Genomic DNA, 19224 nt, shown 5'->3' on the forward strand with positions numbered 1-19224 from the left:
TTGCTTGGGATATATGGTGTTATAGTAATTAATTGGAAATAAAATACTACTAGAGTATATATAATAGTAGTAGTCGTACTAAAAAAGCTTGATTGGTTGGACAAAATCAATGAGTCTTAGACATATCTCTCCCTCAGGTATGAACCGTTGTATATTAATATAGGATTCACGTGCATTTGTCAACTAGGATTTGTCGGTCAATCTTTACTCAAACAAGGAGGCAAAAAAGAAATTAAAAGGACTTGTCTATGTTCGTGTGTGTTTATATTAAACATTTCGGTGCTCTTCTCTATCTCAATTCTCTAAGCTCTCTCTGTCTCTCTCTCTCCTCAATCAAACCATGGAGTTAGCTTTGAGCTTGGGAGATACACCAAAGCCGTTCACTTTTCTTGACAACACACAGAAGATTGGTAACAAGGAATTAGGGTTTTGCATGGGCTTAGGATCAGCTTCTCTGAACATTAACGAAGGTAGTAGTAGTAGGAAAGAAGAGCTGATGAGGAGAGTCTCAACAGATCCACCGGTTCAGCTTGGTCTTCTTCCTTTCTCTACTACTGTTCAAGCTCGCAAGCAACCTTCTTCACAGCTTTGCTTTCCATGGCTCACTGACAAGTGTAAGTAAATACACCTTTTTTTTAATTTTTTTATCTCCATCTCCTTATTCATCATATGTGTTACTTTCTCAACTCCATCGTCTAATTCATATTTTTAATTAGGTTATGGGTTTTAATTTCTCATTTTTCTCTCATTTGAAATTGTTATTTTCAGATGATCACCTATATATATATATATATATATATATATTCTAATTAATTCAAGGGATTTTAAGATCTAGCTAGGTTTTAATGGATAGTTGTTCTTGTTTGGTGACTTTATTTTTTAGATACTGTTACTTAATTATTTTGTTGATTATAGTAATATGAATGGGTTTTGCTAGATTTGGTCATTTGAATTGATTATGGGGCCATTTTACATGTTACAGTAATATCTGAACCGGGTTCATCGGATGGACCGGGAAGGAGGCTAGATGTAAACCGGCTGCCACTGGCGGTGTTAGATGATGCGGAGGACGGGGCGGCCAGGTCGTCGTCTCCGAACAGCGCGGTTTCATCATTTCGGATGGATTTTTCAATCTATAGAAGTGGAAGATCAGGCAAGAGAGATTTGGAAGATGAAGTTGAGACTGAGAGAGTTGGTTCATCAAGAGCTAGTGATGAGGAAGAGAATGGCCTCACTCGGAAAAAACTCAGGCTTTCCAAAGACCAGTCAGCTTTTCTTGAAGAGAGCTTCAAAGAACACAATACACTCAATCCTGTAAGTCTAACCTCAACATATTATATATATATAGAGAGAGAGAGAGAGAGAGAGAGAGAGAGAGAGAGGGCAAGAGTTCTAATATAGTGTGTTCTTTTGTTATTATTATTATTGGTATTGGGGTTAATTAGTTTTTCAAATATGACTCCTCATTTATTTATATATTCATTTAAGCAATTTCTATAAATTAAACATGCAGAAACAAAAACTTGCCCTAGCAAAGCAGTTGAATCTTCGTCCTCGCCAAGTAGAAGTCTGGTTTCAGAACAGAAGAGCAAGGTACTACTACTACCATTATTAATATATTATTTTAATTTTGTTGACTTGTTATTATGAGAAGAGAATTTTCTATGAAACAGTGATCGACAAAAACTTGTTCTATAAGTTAATTATCAATATTTCATTTGGGTTTGTTTTGGACAAAATTCTATTTAATTTTTTTTTTTTTTTTGTATGAATTTATTTTGCTACATTAAATTTAAATATCACTCATATATATTAGTAGATATTTTGTTTTTTGTCCTGTTGCTAATGGTATAATAATTTGGTAAAATAATGAAAATTACAGGACAAAGTTGAAGCAGACAGAGGTAGATTGTGAGTATTTAAAGAGGTGCTGTGAGACACTGACAGAAGAGAATAGGAGGTTACAAAAGGAGCTTCATGAATTAAGAGCATTGAAGACTTCCCAACCTTTCTACATGCAGCTTCCTGCCACCACTCTCACCATGTGCCCTTCTTGTGAGCGCGTGGCCTCCACCTCCGCTTCCGCTGCTGCCACCAACAACAATGCCGCCGCCGCTGCCGCTGCCACCGCCGCCGCCGGCAATACCACATCTTCCCCTGCTAAAACAAGATTACTTCCCTTTTCACAAGCCCAAAACCATGCTCACCACGCTGCTTCATGAGAAATACACCAATATCAAAATATAGTTAATTAATTACTTTTTTGTATAGGTATATGTTTTGGTTTCTAATTTGATCATATTGGGTTATATTCTTTTCTTCTTTTATTAACCTTTTTTCAGTGATATTAAGATTTCCATAGTTTCTTGTCATTGGAACTTTGCAGAGATTGGAAGAGTGATATTTTGCCTGTGATTTTACAAGCAATTTTCATTAGAAAAAATGTTGTGTTATTTGATTCTTTTTCTATTGACTGAAATATTAATTTAGTGTTTGCAACCTCATGTGTTTGATCGATCTGTTTTGTACTAATAGCAAGTGTTTATTTATTTATTATTATTTTTTTTTCAAATCAAAAAGTAAGACTACGACGTACACAGGGCGGAGAGAGCCCGAGCAAGTGTAGTTCACATGATTAATTTTATTTCCTTGAGTTCACACCTGTACGTTTGACAACTACTAACAATTATGAGTCTACTCTATTACTAGAGGCATAGAGCAATCATACACAACTTTTGTTGTCTGTGGAAACCATCAATTATGAGTCCTACTCCATTTGATATGTTTGGTGTGAATTAAGCCACTGTATATATAATTTTAAATTGTAAAATCAAGTTAAATGATCACACACACACACATATATATATATATATACACACACACACACACCATTTTACAAGAGAAAATTATGGGTGTCTAAGAGCATCCCAGTGCAGCATCTCCATTCTCATTTTACACTTTTAGAAAGTGTAATGTCATGTCGGCAATTGTGGTGATACGACTCTACATATTTTGTAAAAATTTATTTCTCATATTATGCACACATCTTTTATATTCTATATTTTATTATTTTAAAATTTACCCGCATACTACTAATACACAATCAATTTATTTTATAATATAAAAAATACACACAAGGCCCACCATTTCAAGGGTACAATGTCTACTTGATTCTACACATTTAAAAAATTGGGTGTGAAATATGAAGGAGGTGCACCACAAGTGTGTAATGTGCATAGTAAAGATATTCATTCAACACTTCATCAGATATTGTACACAATGCATATGCGCGGGGTTGCTCTAAACAATGTGACCTCTTAGGAATGAGAGTAGGCGTGCATCAGCTAATGCATGCCAGAATTCTAGTAATAATTGAGAATAGTTACTCTTTTCTGACTTCTGACCACTTGTATAATACTGCAATAATTCTTCTCTCTCTCTCTCTCACATGTAAATAAAGATCCACAAAATAAATATGTAAAAACCATCTGTAATTAATTTGACAAATTTGCAATATGCCTATTATTGTCACTCAGTAGAGAATGAACCCTCTGTTAAGCTATTGACCCTATCACCAAAAACGAAAGCTCAACCACCATTTTATATGTTATCCAATAATATGTGCACCCAAAGTCTCGAGTACTACCCATTCTTTCTTCTTTTCTTTATTTATTTATTTTTTAAATGTATAGAAAGTAGGAACTACAATTATTAAAAACTTGAGGAATGATACAATGGCTGATGGATTTTTTTGAACCGACTCTTCGTAGAGTCTAACAAGAACTTTTTATCAGTAATAGAATAGATATCTATACTATCTTTTATTAAAGTGTTTCTATCAAGATTGTCACATTAGTTCATAATAACATGATTGATAAGTTTCCTTATAAATTTTGATGTTTCAAATGGTTCATAAATATTATCAATAATAGCAAATGATCTCATCCGAATAGGAATTTCCTTTAGGTTGTGTTCGATTGCATGGAATTGGAATTAGAATGGAGAAAACCAATTTCTGAAAATTGAACTAAAATTTTTCCCAATTTTAATTCCTAAACTCTAATTTCATACAGCCAAACACAATCTTTTAGAAGATTGTTTTTTTGCTTCTCCAATTTTGAATTGTGAAATAAAGATGATAAACTCTCTCTCTCTTTTATTCTCAAAGTTTTTTTTGGGTAAATTTATTCTCAAAGTTAACAAATTGGAAAGAGTTATAATTAGTGTGACACTATAATAGCAAAGAATTCATGTGGATTGTGAGCAACACACCTCCATGCATGTTATTATGATCATGACTTTGTTAATACAAATAACCAAGTTGACCAATTGGCGGGATTGGTATGATAATATCAGTCATCATTGAATAATACCAATTTTCTTTTCCTTTTGATCACTCGATTACACATGGTAGGATCATTGATCATTCTCATACTCGAATGTCATAAATTTGGTGGCAAAAATATTATCATTGGATTCTTTTTCTTTTCTTTTCTTTTATGTGTATGTGTTTTTTTTTTTTTTTTTTTTTTTTTTGGCAAATAACACACTCGTCCTGTCGTCCATACTCACAATTTATGCTTCTGAATTTATTTATAAAAAAAATGTATTGGGTTAAAACCCATTACATAAATAGAACCGCTGATTAGGTACGAGGACCCATTATGAGCCTACCAGAAACTGGGCATCACTTACTGGCCCGGTCCGGTCAAATCATCAGGCCCAGATTTGTAGAACAGAAGAAAAGGGTCCATCTAAACACATACTACTAATTTTCAACCTCAAAACATCTTTCGGCATACGGGCTGAGTTGGGCCAGACCAAGACATATGACATCATATATACTATTATATATTTATAGCAAAAGGCCAGTCAAATTCGTCTAGTTCACCAATGGACCCTATCACAATAGTATTATTATTATTTTTGATCCGGTTAACCCAATGGAATTAAAGCGAAGGGCTTTTTAGTGGTGTAATTTGTGAAATATGTGTGAGTTACTTAGCAAATAATTTGTGAGATGTGCGTGAGTTACCCAAACCCAAAAAAAATAAGAAATAAAAAATAGTCTAATGAATGAACATAGGTCGATAAATAAAATAAATATCATCCACAGCATGTGAATTTTCTGTGCACATATTCTCAGTTCATGTTTATGTTGTCAGTAATATAATAGTTCCAAGAATTACCATTAAACCTATTATATTTTATATAGTATTTTTTAAAAGCGAGGATATCCTTGTCCTTTGGTAAGAATAATTCCCGTTCCGGGACACACGGAGATACTTCCAATTCCATGTGCCTGCCTAATTGAGTTTTGGGTAAATTTTACTTTCATGAAATGTCATCTTAATTAAATGTTCAATCTCATTAAGTGGGATAACATAAATTTGATGTCAAAAGCCTAACTAATGAAGGGCTTAAACGGAAAAAAAAAATAAAATGATACTCTGAGACTTGAAGATAGTAAAAAAATTATTAACCAAAAAGAGAGAAAATCAAAGTTTGAAACATTGAGACTGTGTATTGTAGAATTATTTTGTATGGTGTGAACAATAATATAAAACACACATAATTTAACAAAAATCGGAGCACATTAGGTTAGCCAAGTTTATATCTGGGATAAGTTTAACAAAGTAAATGCATTTGCAACCAATTGGTGTGTGGCTTGTGGCGAAAATGACCCAGGAAAAGTGTTGCTTAAGATCAAAGGATAGGTATATATCCCTGATTTGATTATATCATTATCATGTGATAATTGAGCTCCACCATAAATAAGTAATGACTCACTCTTGTCACAACGCGCTAAACACCGACAATTTAGTCTCAATATAGAATATTATAAATTTGATTCTTATTACCGGAATATATAATCAAACATCCCATGTGAAGTAGGGACCCAAAAAACAAACAATGTATAATTTTTTCTACTTATCAAAGGGAGCAAACACAGTTCGTGTCATTATCAAGTTGAGATGCGTCCTGCTTTCAGTCAAAAAACAGTGACTATGACTTTGAAAACACATATACTTACAAGCTTGACCACCTAAATTATTAAGAAACCCAATGAAATCAGACAAAGATGAGGGAATGAGCGAGAATAAATTACAACAAATCCACTTTATTTTATTGGGATGAACAAACTGAACAATTGTAATTACAATCTCTAAGCTCTTGAGACTTAAAAAAATAACTTTAGAGTGTTAATTTTTTATCCAAACAAAATCCCTATTTCCCATACATATAAACAATTAGAGATCTCTCTCTCAAGGGGGGTACCACTTCACTTCTATACGTTGCTTCTCTCTTCTCATAATTTATACTGAAAAACACTTTCTTGGATCCATCTTCATCTTCTCCAAGTACATGTTTGTTTCTATACTCCTCCCCAAACAGAAATAAAAACCAAGTATAATGCATGCATATGTCTATCTGTGCCTCAACTCAATATTTCAATAAACATAGCCTCTTGAGATGTGCTTCGTCACCACCTATGGTCTTTTCTTCTCTTGTTGTTTCTGGTTCTGGTTTATCAAAAGCTCCGCGTAGAGAAGCTCATTCCACGCATCAGGCACTCCGGGAAGGCACCAATGGCTGCAGTCCTGGAACTGCAATGGTTTTATCTTTTCTTCCTTGGATGGATTTTGCTTCCGGTAAATTGATGGGTGACCATCCTTCCGATAATCTGTCAATCTTGTGATGTTCAAATAAGAGACGTGAATTTTCATCCCCTTCAACACAGACTCTAGTACTGACATCTTCGGCGGATATTGCATTAGATATGTCTTATTCTTAATAGGTTCAATTTCATTGTCACATTGCCCACCAGAATTCCACTGCCCACCACTGCAGAAGAAAGACAAAGGCACCAACTGTCATGGTGATGAAACCAATATAATAAAAAAAAACAGTTGTCTTCATTATATATGCATTTTATGTTGTTCTTATCTTCAAAGTGTTTGTTTTATAGGTGAAGAACTAAATTAATGGTCAACAAGAAAATACTACTACAGTTGTCATTTTCTTTGAACTCTTTACTGATGCCGAACTAAAAACAATGGAAATGAATGGGGAAATTGAGAAAATCAACATATTTATTATTATTGTTCTCTGACCTGAAATGAGAGGCTGAATAACCTCTGAAGAATACTAGGGTCTTCTTCGGATTTATATTCGCATCAACCCATCTTCCCCATGTTGTTAATGCTTTCCGGAATGCCTCCAGAACATTCAATTCATGGTACACATTGCTACCTTCTTGATAGTAGTCTTTCCTGCAATTTTTCATCCTCGTCAAGTCTCTCTGAAAATTACAATTTATTCTGAAATCATGACACTGATCTCTATAATTTCAAACTAATTATGGATTTTACCCTAAGGAAGTCTTCTCATGAGTCCACCAGTGTCCGGTATTGAAGATAATGATGTCCGCATTTTTGTAATTGTCAGCAGACATCCCAATTAAATCAAGGCGAAGAGTTTCCTTCTTCAATCCCTTCTTGTCTGGCATTTCCCATTCTTGAACTAAGAATGGAGACACAAAGAACTCCACTGTGCAATTATAGTCCTGCCAATCCAATGCACCATCAGAAACATAAGTTTTCTTCATTGCATTAACTACTTATCATCCCAATTAACAACAAACATTCAATGATGATTAAACTATTTCATTGAGAAAAGAAAACAAATAGTAATATGATTGACTTACTTTAAATACAAAAGAATAAGATGCTTCTGTTCGAAAATGGTGTCTGCCAGATACTTCGTAAACGTTCTTTCGATTTTTGACGGAGTTTCTTAAGATGCAAACCAGAGATTCCCACATATTCCTATTCAGAGAATCCCCAACAAAAACCAATCTCTTACCTCTCAGCAATTCCAACATATGACCTCCATCCAACCTGTATATGCCAAGTTTCACCAGCAGCGTCAATTAAAATATTTCTATAAATTTAATTACTATAAAAACCCAACCCCCTCCTTCTTATTAGAGCAAAAAAAAAAAAAAAAAAAATCCAGAAACTTAAACATTTACCAAAAAGACCAATAAACCAAACACTTATTATGAGCAAAAAGATCATAAATTCATACAATATCATTATCATTCTAAACAGAACAGAACAGAACAGAACAGAACAGAACCTAAATACTTGAAATTAAAAATCACTAAAAAAAAAATAATAAAAGTTTTAAAAGGTAAAGAAAAACACACATGAAAATGAACATAAAAGAGTAAATTCATACAATATCATTCTAAACAGAACATAACCTAAATACTTGAAATAAAAAATCACTAAAAAAAGAATAAAAATTTTAAAAGGAAAAGGAAAAGAAAAAAAAAAACCAGTAAAATTTCACTAAATACCACACTTGCCAAAACAAAACCCAAAAAATTAAACTGATGGATCAATTCAAATTTCAATTGAATGATCCCAAAAGATAAGATGACAGAAAACCCATTAAAGTAAGTTTTTTAAATAAAAAAATTAGAGATAGGAATATAGATCTTATTGTAACAAAAACTAGAAACATATTGTTAATGGATCTATCAAGTTCAAATCATAGAAATTCAAAAAAACAGATTACTTAAATGAACAGAAAATGGTTGGAAAGTCTCTATTTACTAATATGAGGTGAACCAAATCCAGAAAATTGAACAGACAAACCAAAACAAAACCCGTAAATAGTAATAAAAAAATAATAGTGAAACCATAGCGAGTACCTTGGAAGACTGCAATCCCTGGGCTTCCACTTGAGTTTATGATAGCCATTGTCAGGCCTACCATTAAGAAAACAATTGAATTGCTCATCAATCAGCGAACAAGAGCCTGGTTTGTAGAGCGGATACGAATTGTCTTTCACCCAATCCCCATCAAATATATCACAATTCATTAGAGAATCAACCAAATTATCACTCCTCTGTTTCACAGTCGCACCAGAATTAGGTTTCTTCGTCAAAGAAGATGTATGATTGGAATCCACATTTTGAGCAATATTCGGTGGTGAATTCCCAGTTTGATTTGCCGTAACCGGTGCTTTCGGTGCAGCAATTGGGTTCTGGTCTGACTTCGGTGGTGAATTCCCAGTTTGATTTGCCGTCACCGGTGCTTTCGGTGCAGCAATTGGGTTCTGGTCTGACTTTGGTAGTGAATCCACAGTGTGATTTGCCGTCACCGGAGCTTTTGGTGCCACAATTGTGCTCTGGTTTTGCTTCAAGACTTCAACTTTATCTCGAGTCTGGTTTTTGGGAATGGATGGTTCTGTAAGCAAATTGGGTGATTGTAACGTAGTGTCTTGAGATCTGGAAGTATTAGTTGGGGGTGGGAGAGAAGTAACGTTGTGGCCTTGTTTGGTTGAATTTGGGAAAAAGTTAGTAAAATTTGAAGAAAACTGAGATCCATACGATGATGAACTTGTATTTGTTGATGATGATGCTAAACTAGTACTACTAGTAAAGATGTTAGTGAACCATGGAGAGGAAGAATTTGAAGAAGGATTAAAGGCTAAGAAAACAGTGAAAACAACAAAAGCAAACATGAAGCCATAAGCAAAAGCTCTGGTTGTTTTTGTTCTGAAGATGGAGAAGAGGCTCTTGAGGTCTGAGATCAGAGTTCCTCCATTGATGGGTACATGCTTTGTTGCGTCCGCCATGTTTGGGTTCTCTCTGTGCAGAGTCCCAGAAATAAGAAAGTGATGATGAGAATGATAGAGCAAATAGAAAAAGAAGAAAGCTGTCGGTGTCGTTAGGACTCCTTTTTAAGATGAAAAAAAAAAATGGTCTAAGCAGTGTGAACTGTGTGTGTGTTTTTATTTTTATTATTTTTTTTTGAGAGAGAGAGAGAGAGAGAGAGAGGGAGTGGTGCACTTTAATTTTGAGTGGACGAAGAGGACTTCTGTCCCTTTGGTAACGAGGAAAGTGGTTTAAGGACCTTTTGTGTAGATGCCACTTGTTTTTCGATAAATTGCGTAAGTGCCACAACCATCACGTGACCTTTCTGAGCTAACCATGGGAACGCCACCACGTGTATGACCTCTCAAATGTGTGGCTGCACTCCCCTACCTAGCTGTTGAATTCTTTACGTATCTAAATTGAGAGTAAAATGTAAATTGAGTGAAGAAGGAATAGAAGTATGAACTTGTGATGAGATAAAATATGCCAGGAATGAGACGAAAAAAATTAATAAAAGATGAAAGTTTGAAAAATAATATAAAAAGTTTTATCAGTTTTTTATTAAAAAAAAATTATTTAAAAATATAAATTTTTGGGACAGATTTGTATAAAGAGGACTGAGGAACATATGGATAAAAAATAAAAATAAAAAGTCATTTAAGGATATAAATTTTTAGAGCCAATCATTTGATATTCTTTGAAATTAGAGACCTTAGGCGAATCCTATTTTTACCATTCTAATTGTATGGATTCTTTGAGAGAAAGAGATTTTGAAACAATCCGACCAGTTATACTAAATCCGACATACAAGACATTGTTTCCTTCTCTGCTTTGAAAGTCTAAAAATTTGTATAAGATAGAAAATTTGGGGGGCTTTATTAGAATGTTATTTTATAGTTGAGTTTGATATGATAACTTGTTACCAGGTAAGTTGTGGTTGGTTTGGAAGACTATATAAATAGAAGTTGATTTATTTTTAATTTGGTACTTCGGTAGGAAAGTTGAGGATGGAATTGTTATCCAATGAGGAATTGAATTTAAAGACTATATAAATAAAAAATGAATTTAGATACACAAAGTGAGAGAAAAGATGTAATAGGTTGAAATGGATGACTGTTGGAAGGAGAGGGGATATTATATGTAATTCTTGTCCATGGAGACCGGAGGGAGTCTTGATAAGAAAAATGTGAAAAGATGATGAATGAGTGTATGGGGTTTTGACATTCTTGAAGTAGTTTAAAAAGTATGATTGTTATGTAGTGATACGCGTGTATGTGTATGCTGATACACATGAATGTGTTTGATTGTCTTACTTTGTGCGATAATGCATTACAGATGTTTTCTCTTATATATATATATATATATATATATATATATGATGAAAAAGGGATTTAATTCTAAGGAATTGATTAAAAGGAAGTTAATATTTTTAGCAACCGGCAAATAGCTGTTTGGATTTATAGGTAAGAATATTAAATGACTGTATTTCTACCCTTTCAATTCTTTTAAATTAGGAAGTAAATAAAAATAAAAAAATCTGTTGCAGGAGTGTGGTGTTTTCTTAGTTTGGGAGTAGTCATTTTGTGAAATTTAATGTTGAGATTTTATTTTCATTTTTTTTTTTTTCCTTCTAACAATCGCCTACAAATAGGCAATATCGCTCAAGTAATGATTTTAGAAGAGCAGATAGGTTTTCAAAGCAAAAATCAACCATGTCAGTAACATAAATGTATTGGGTGGCATCATTCATGTGTTTAATTGTGCTTTTATTTCATTTAAGGTATGGACACTGTTATGTTAACTAACATGTTGTTTATTTTTATTTGAAACAGAAGGCTCCATTGTTTCTGTTTTTCAGATATCTATGGGTTATGGTCCCGATTAAAGTGACAATCACTCTTCAGCAACTAGATGGTGGTGCGACTTGATGACAATAATGGCCGATTAGTGATTGTGAACTTGACCTCCCTAGCCTTAAGAAGGGATTGATGGTATTTATACGTGTAAATGTATTTTTAAGTTTATTTTAAAATAATTTAAAAATTATGAGTTAGAGTTTATGAATCCAACAACATTTACACACAGAAAATGTTGTAACAAAGCCAATCTCCAATAAATTAAAAAAAAATGGAGAGCCTAATAAGCCAAGTGAGTGAGAAGATATTGGATCCCTATCAAAATTCGGAAAAAGAGAAGCAGACTATACAAAACATCGCGGGTACAAACTCAAAATCAAACTTGAAAAGGAACAAATCCTTAAATAATTTGGCATAGAATTTTTTTTAGTGTGACATTTTTATTTTTATATTAGCTAATTTTGGTGTCAAAACGATTCTAATCCTATTATAATTTTCATTTCACCATATATCTGATTTGCAATTAAATTTTGGTTCGATAAGAACATTATTTAGAATAAATTTTTTATTTTATTTTTTTTGTAGGATAAATGTTAGGGAATTAGTTGGTGCCGAGTTTCGAATCCATGCGTTCTAAATGCCAACAAGAGGCATCTTACCAGCTAGACTACAAGAATTTAGCTTTAGAATAAGGGCATGTTTGACTGGACTTCCTGTAGCCTCAAAACAGGCTTCTAAGCCCATAAAGTCCTTTACCAATAATAGAAAGCGTTTGGTAAATTTTTTTAAAATGGATCTTTAAAAAGTCACATTAGTTTAGAATCCCGATTAACCAAAGCCTGATTTACTTCCCCTAAGTTACATACTTTTTTAAGTAATAAATATAAAATTCCTATATTGTCCATTATTTAACATATTTCTATTTCTGAATTTCATTGCAAACTTTTATCTTTCTTTTTCTATATCATCTTCTTCTTTCTTTTTCTAACCAAAAAATAATACTAAGGAAAATTCCACAGAACTTTATTGAAAAAAATATTGTTGAAAAATGATTCAACAAAGGAAGAACAAAGAGATTAAGGAGTTACAAGAAAAATTACTATTGACTCCAATTTGACTTAAAAATTTGAAAATTTTTATGATTTATGATCTCTCATCCAAAATTCAACCATATATAAAATTTTAAATAACTTTTCTTTCTCTAATATATATATATATATATATAAATTTTTTTTTCTTTGTTGAAGGCTACACGTTTCGCTATTAAAGTGATTTATAGTTATAAATAAGATAAAAAATGGGATATTTTTGTTGACATCGCTCTCTTTCGTTTTATTATGCCAATTAATCGTTGTTGCATTATTGGCAATTTCACTCCATCATTTTAATTATGTTTTTTTTTTCCTTCCCTTCTTTGTACATTCCAACTCAACTTTTTGCTATTATTCATGATTTATTAAGAATATAATTGTCATGTTAAATCATGTTGATAGTTAAAAGATTTTCAAAAAATTTACCCACCAAACAATTTTTCAATTGAAGTAATTTTAAAAACTGAAAGCTCCCCAAACATGACCTAAATATGTTGAGTAGAAACCATTTACACATAAATTTTAAGTTGATAAAATAAAATTGAACTTTTATTAAAAAAATCAAAGGTTTTGCAAAGTATGGCCGATCCATCCGTCCAACTCACATCGGTTGGATTGAACAATATTACCCTTGTTTTTATTAACAATTATTCTTTCTCTCTTGCTTCCATCTCGACCCTATATATATATATATATATAGCTAATTTTGTGTCACTGCATTATTTTTTTCTTTCTTTTTTAGTTGTCTTTAAATGGATTCATTAGTTCCTTCTTCTTCTTTTTTCTTTTCAATTGTCCTTTATATTGTTGATGGATTCTGTATATATTAAATATTATTTATTTATACTAAAGATGTGAATTTTCATAACTATAAATTTTAATTTAAGTAAATTATAAAATCACGCTTTACTTCTTGTTTTTTTTTTCTTTTTCTTTTTCTTTTTGGAAACGAATCATTTATCCTTTCTTATCATTTATAATTATCCATCACTCATCAAACTATCTTATCTCTAAAATGTGATTATCCTATCACCACCATACTTCTCTCTTTCTCTTTGCCAAATCATTCACTTCTATCATTTACAAATAACAAAAACTCAATTATACATATAATTTTAGTTCAACTAAAATTCAATAAGTGTAATTATCCCATTATCTTTATCTTTACCATCTCCCTCTATCTTTATTAAACTATTCACTTCTATCTTTTATAACTAAACTAAAACTCAATTATACATTTTTTACTTTAATAAAAATTTAATTGTATTATTTACTTCAGTTAAAATTTACACTCATGAAAATCCACATATAAAACATAAATAAATAAGATTTAATATATATAGAGTCCATCAACAATAAATTATTAACTGTAATTTTAACCAATCACAACCCGCAACGATCCAAGGACAGTTGCGAATTAGTAGTCCTCTTTTGTAAAAGTCCAAGCACTTATCCTAACTCAAGAAAGAAAGTATTGTTTTAGTAATTTAAATTATTATCAAACATGAGAGAGGCAAACTCTCTATCATATATAAAAATACTCTTCACTCTTCAATAAATTAAGACAAAAATATGAGTTAAATATATTCACTCCCTTTAAATTATAAGTTGGATGAAAGTCTCTAATATTTATAAATACACATCTTCTTTCGACAAGAATAACGAGATGAAGTTGTTTTTAAAACCATTTACTCTGTTTGATATATTTACAATTATATTGAACTTTGATTTTAATTTTTTTCCCTCTAAAAAATGCAAATATATTCAATATTTGAGTGCAGAAGGAAGTCTCAAATCCTTCAAATAAAAAGCAAGTAATGTAGTGGCAAACTTGGTAAATTGGATACTACTTCTCAAAGAAATACGTCAATGGAATGGATTCCATGTGTTGACGTGGTTTTCCATGACTCATTAGTGGGTTTTGTTAAACAACGGTTCTCATCAAAATTGGAGCGATTTGGTAGATTTCCGCGTCGGCACGTACATGTTTCCAATTTGTACCCACAACTACACCTACACCTACACCTACAACTACAACTACGTACGTACGTACGTACGTGCTAAGTTAATTAATCAATCAAATATTAGTATTATAACCGTACCCACACCTACACCTACAACTACGTACGTACGTGCTAAGTTAATTAATCAATTAATTAATCAATCAAATATTAGTATTATAATTAGAGTGTAGATCACACACTACTTTCAGTCTAATTGATTGCTTGGGATGTTCCACAACACCAGTCAACTGGAGCTTCCTCTGACCACTGACTATATTTTTTTATTCCAATTCAAATTCAAATATTTTTTAAAATTTTGAGCTAGTTTATGTTATTTTGATAATCAAAATAACAATATAGGTTTATTCCGATGGTGTATTTATTGCAAGAAAAATGGGAGAAGAGTGTGCCTGCAATATTTTTAAGCGGACAATTCAATAATAAATCAGAAAATGGGCTTTGGACACACCGTCATCATATTGTTTTACAATTCAATGACAATTGCCGAGTGATGCTCTTTCTGTCTTGGGTTTGCCGTACCTGGAATAAAATTCAAAGCAGAGTATTGTCAAAAAAGTGTAGTAAACATCAAAAGAGGGGACATGATGAAAAAATATATATTCTTTTTATAATAATATAAATTGATATGTGATTTTTTTTTTTTTTTTTTTTTTTTTTTTTCGTTTTTAAGAAAAGTAGTAATTTGTTATTGTATGAGACCTTGAGAGTTGAGAGTTGAGAGTTGAGAGTTGAGAGTGAGTTTGGTTAACCTTCTGGATCCCATTTCAGATTGTCTAGTTGGAAAATTCAAACCTTTTAACAAATTGATTTTTTATATTATCGTATTACATTTGCATTAATGAATTTATAAAATTATCCTCTTATTTGAATTGGTGGGTCCACACTAATCTTACTTTTATCATTTCTATGTATGCGAGTAAATTAGAAAGGTTGAGAAATATTATAGTGAATTGATATTTAAAACAGGATAATTGTTGTAGAACAATTAATATAGAATTGAGGGAGTATAAAAAAGTAAGTAAATAATAATAATAATTCCTTAATTCAATTTGAAAAATCATTAACTTCCTTATATTTTTATTTCAAATCATCTTATTTTTGGGATAATAACTAGATTATTAATTATTTCATTGTTGATATACTTTTTCTTTTTTCTCAATTTTTTCTTTCTTCTTTTTATTTATGTATTTATTGGTTTCCTTCCAACTCCGAGAATCCAAACACGCTAAGAGAGATAATAATCCAATTATTTTGACTAGGGATGGCAACAGGGGCAGGTTTGGACGGGTGTACCCTCCCCCGCCCCCGCAACCATTTAAAAATTTCGCCCCGTCCCCACCCAAAACTGTAAAAACGAGAGAACTTTCCACCCTATTCCCATAACCGTTTAATATTTTTACCCCCGCGGGTACTCGCCCCGCCCCGTTTAAGATCATAATTTATTTATTGTTGAAATATATTTGCTCGTTTTTTTTTCCCCTCATCTTCAATTCTTTGCCATTGCAATTTTTCTATTAATAAAATTCATTTGTTATTTTAATATTGTTATACAGGGTACTTAATATATAGTGAAATATATATATATATATTAATGAAATAAGAATATTTAAGTAATTTGCTATCTAAACGGGCGGGGCGGTACAGGGTGACCTCCCCCCACACCAACACTAAATATACCTGAATTTTTATTATATCAAATCATTTCTGCTCAAATAAACGGTCCTCTAAAAATGTCAAAAATGAAACGAAATGGGACGAGTAACTGCAGAGCGGGTCAAATTATCATTCCTAATTTTGACGCGTTTGGGCTCCAACGTGGATTGCTTCCCATGACTAATCCATCTGATAGGCATATATATCCAGTTGACTAGACGAGAGAGATTGGTTGTCAAATTTTATTTTAAAGAGAACCAAATTGACACACGGTTGACCCATGCAACTTACCATTGCCTGTAGTCAAGTCTAACGTGCTCGAGATATGTGATTGTTCGTACAAAACTAGTTCCTCTTCGTACTCTATAAATAAAAAAATAAAAACAGATATTTTGTTACTTTTGTTGACGTTCGGAAAAACATGAAAGATATTCCACGCGCAAGTTCGTTGGTAAATGTATTATAAAGGGACAATTTTATAAAAATAAAATTTTGAGAGGCCAAAAGATAAAAGAATGAAGTTAAAATTTAATTTTTTAAATTAATAAAATTTTATGAAAGTGTGATATGGATATGAAAAATTACTGTATATCATATTTTTTTTAAAAAAAAATCATTTTATTATTGTTATGAAATTATGTTACTATCCCTCTCATATCTAGAGAGAGAAGAGAAACACATTTATGAAAATCATCTCAAACTCTCATTCTCCGACATAATCACCCGAAAATGGTGCAGTAATGCCAAGATGGCCGCACTGCCAAAAGCTATACCCAAGCCCTCGCCAACGTCGCCAAGTTCAACTAAACCACAGAAATTAAGGGATACTTGCTACTTTAAAAAAAAAAAAAAAAAAAAAAAGGGTAGATATTTGCTACTTTGATATTATAAACCTTCAAGAAAAATGAAGAAAGACCCAGTTCTCATTTGTGAATATTCCAATTTTTATGGTGTGATTTGGATTTGACAGACCCACTTGAAGATTTCTTGTAGATCCACGAGTATTTACATCAACCTTTTGTATTATCGAGCCGTAGATTGACCATTACAGAGGTTGTGTTGGTTTTTTCAGAATGTTTCATGTTGGGTTTTTGACTTTTATCTCGGATCTTGATTTTGCTTTTTGTCTAATATGAATTTTTGATTTAAATCAAGTTTGGAGGAAAAGTTGTTTTGGAGAACGTGAGACGGAGAACAAAGATTTACTGGTTTATTTATTTATTTATTATTATTATTATTTTAAAAATGGGTTTGCTGGTTAGGTGGGTGAAAGAGAGATGGCAGATGGGATTGTTAGTTGTTTATTTGGGAGGAAGGATTGTCAGAGATGGGTTTCTCTGTCTAGGTATGAGAGGGTTATTAGCATAATTTCATTACTCCCTCCGTCCCATATTAGTAATCCATTTTTCTATTTTTGGTTATCCCATAATAATTGTCTCATTTCAAAAATCAATGCACTATTTTTATTAACATTCTCAATTTAACTCTAAAAGATAAAACACATTGAAGTATCAAAATGGTGGACCCCATCAAAGAATAATATTTTAAATGGATAAATTTGAAAACCAAATGTAATAAAAGTTAGTGTCTTAAAATGTGTGAATTTTTAACGTGGACATCTATAATGAGACAGAGTGAGTACGACAATAGAAGTGTATTTTGGGAATAAAAAAATACGGAGTAACGTACATTAATTTTTCATGTCCATTTCAGATTTTCATAAAATTTCATTAATTTATAAAACTTGATTTTGACTCCATTTTGTCCTTTCACCCCTAATTCAATGATCCTCCTTAATTAATCAACTATGACAGGAGAAAAATATTATAGATTAACGTTGAAGGATTTTTTTTTTATTTTAAATTTAATTTCTAATTCATTTCTCGTTTAAAAGAAAGGGAAACAACCTTCCATCATTATTGATATATAGTTCCATTTTGTACGTTACGCTGTCATGTAAGAAATTAATAAATAAATGAATTATATGTGTTTTTGAGAGAAATGGAGAGAGAATTTATTCCACTACGGAATGCCTATTGATGCGCTATTTACAGACAAATCTAGAGATGACATTTTAAGGCTCTTCGTCATGAATTAAAAAGAGTCTCATGAGTCATGAGTGATGACAACATTTTTTACATTTAATCATTAAATTAAAAAATAAATTAAATTATTCATTTGACTTTCTTAGATCTTAAAAAAAAAAAATGTCAATTCAGTGATTAAATGTAAAAACTAATTACTTTTGTTGCTAAGATATCTCAAAATGATTGTATAACTACCGAGAACTAATCTGTTTTTTTTTAAAAAATAAATGTAAGTCTTTATGTTGAAATTTTAACAATAGTTTGAAAAATCTGAAGAACAGTTACACTTTCTTCAACGAAAATAAAGGAGGAAAAGGAAATGGCGGAGGAAAGAGGTCCCCAGTTTCATTAAAGTCACATCTAACATTTGCCAACCACTTTCCTGCACCGACTGACATATCACCCCCAACAACAACAAAATATCAAATATTTGGACATTCAAAAAGACAAAATGCGAGCATTTGAAACTTCACAACTGTCACGCATTTTAATTTCTCAAAGTTTATTTATTGTTTATTTATTTATTTTTCTGAGTGCATAAATCTTGGACTCAATCTCATGCGGTGTGAGCCACCATGCACTTTTCTCTTGATGGGATCTATACTAAAATATGTTTTATTGAAAGTGGGCCCCATTCACGTGCGATGAGGACCCATCAAATGTTCCACAATCAAATTTTTAATAACATTTTCTTTTAGGTTATTAATCTGTTTTAAAATTGCTTTGGTACTCGATTATTCATTCTGCTTCTGCCTCTGAACTTAGAAAGATGAATGAATAGTACTCTATAATTATTTTAAAGTAATACCATTTATCTTGCAATTCAAGTTAGGTGTGCAATTA

The 19224-nt window shown here is 31.9% G+C and overlaps 2 protein-coding genes across 2 annotated transcripts; one reads left to right on the forward strand and one right to left on the reverse strand.

The window, feature by feature from the left end:
• The first annotated feature begins 286 nt into the window (after nucleotides 1-286).
• Nucleotides 287-2714, forward strand: LOC132284951 (homeobox-leucine zipper protein HOX11-like). Its single transcript, XM_059787099.1, has 4 exons — nucleotides 287-614; nucleotides 983-1314; nucleotides 1514-1593; nucleotides 1883-2714. The coding sequence occupies exons 1-4, from the start codon at nucleotides 341-343 to the stop codon at nucleotides 2220-2222; spliced, it is 1026 nt and encodes a 341-aa protein (XP_059643082.1). The 5' UTR covers nucleotides 287-340; the 3' UTR covers nucleotides 2223-2714.
• A 3391-nt stretch (nucleotides 2715-6105) lies between these two features.
• Nucleotides 6106-9855, reverse strand: LOC132293029 (protein trichome birefringence). Its single transcript, XM_059790429.1, has 5 exons — nucleotides 8723-9855; nucleotides 7709-7901; nucleotides 7374-7567; nucleotides 7116-7274; nucleotides 6106-6846 (listed from the first exon to the last, which is right to left on the reverse strand). Exons 1-5 carry the CDS (start codon nucleotides 9649-9651, stop codon nucleotides 6492-6494), a joined length of 1830 nt encoding a protein of 609 aa, XP_059646412.1. The 5' UTR covers nucleotides 9652-9855; the 3' UTR covers nucleotides 6106-6491.
• Nucleotides 9856-19224: the final 9369 nt, after the last annotated feature.

The sequence above is a fragment of the Cornus florida genome, unplaced genomic scaffold, assembly GCF_030987335.1.
Source record: "Cornus florida cultivar Cherokee Brave unplaced genomic scaffold, ASM3098733v1 CherokeeBrave_3.0.0_Hap2_Chr02, whole genome shotgun sequence".
Classification (NCBI taxonomy): Eukaryota; Viridiplantae; Streptophyta; class Magnoliopsida; order Cornales; family Cornaceae; genus Cornus; species Cornus florida.

Coding starts and splice junctions, on each gene's coding strand:
- LOC132284951 (XM_059787099.1), top strand. CDS start 341: ATGGAGTTAGCTTTGAGCTTGGGAGATACACCAAAGCCGTTCACTTTT. Junction 615..982: donor TCCATGGCTCACTGACAAGT/GTAAGTAAATAC, acceptor TACATGTTACAG/TAATATCTGAACCGGGTTCA. Junction 1,594..1,882: donor TTTCAGAACAGAAGAGCAAG/GTACTACTACTA, acceptor TGAAAATTACAG/GACAAAGTTGAAGCAGACAG.
- LOC132293029 (XM_059790429.1), bottom strand. CDS start 9,651: ATGGCGGACGCAACAAAGCATGTACCCATCAATGGAGGAACTCTGATC. Junction 7,902..8,722: donor AGGGATTGCAGTCTTCCAAG/GTACTCGCTATG, acceptor TGGCATATACAG/GTTGGATGGAGGTCATATGT. Junction 6,847..7,115: donor TATTCAGCCTCTCATTTCAG/GTCAGAGAACAA, acceptor TTTCTTCTGCAG/TGGTGGGCAGTGGAATTCTG.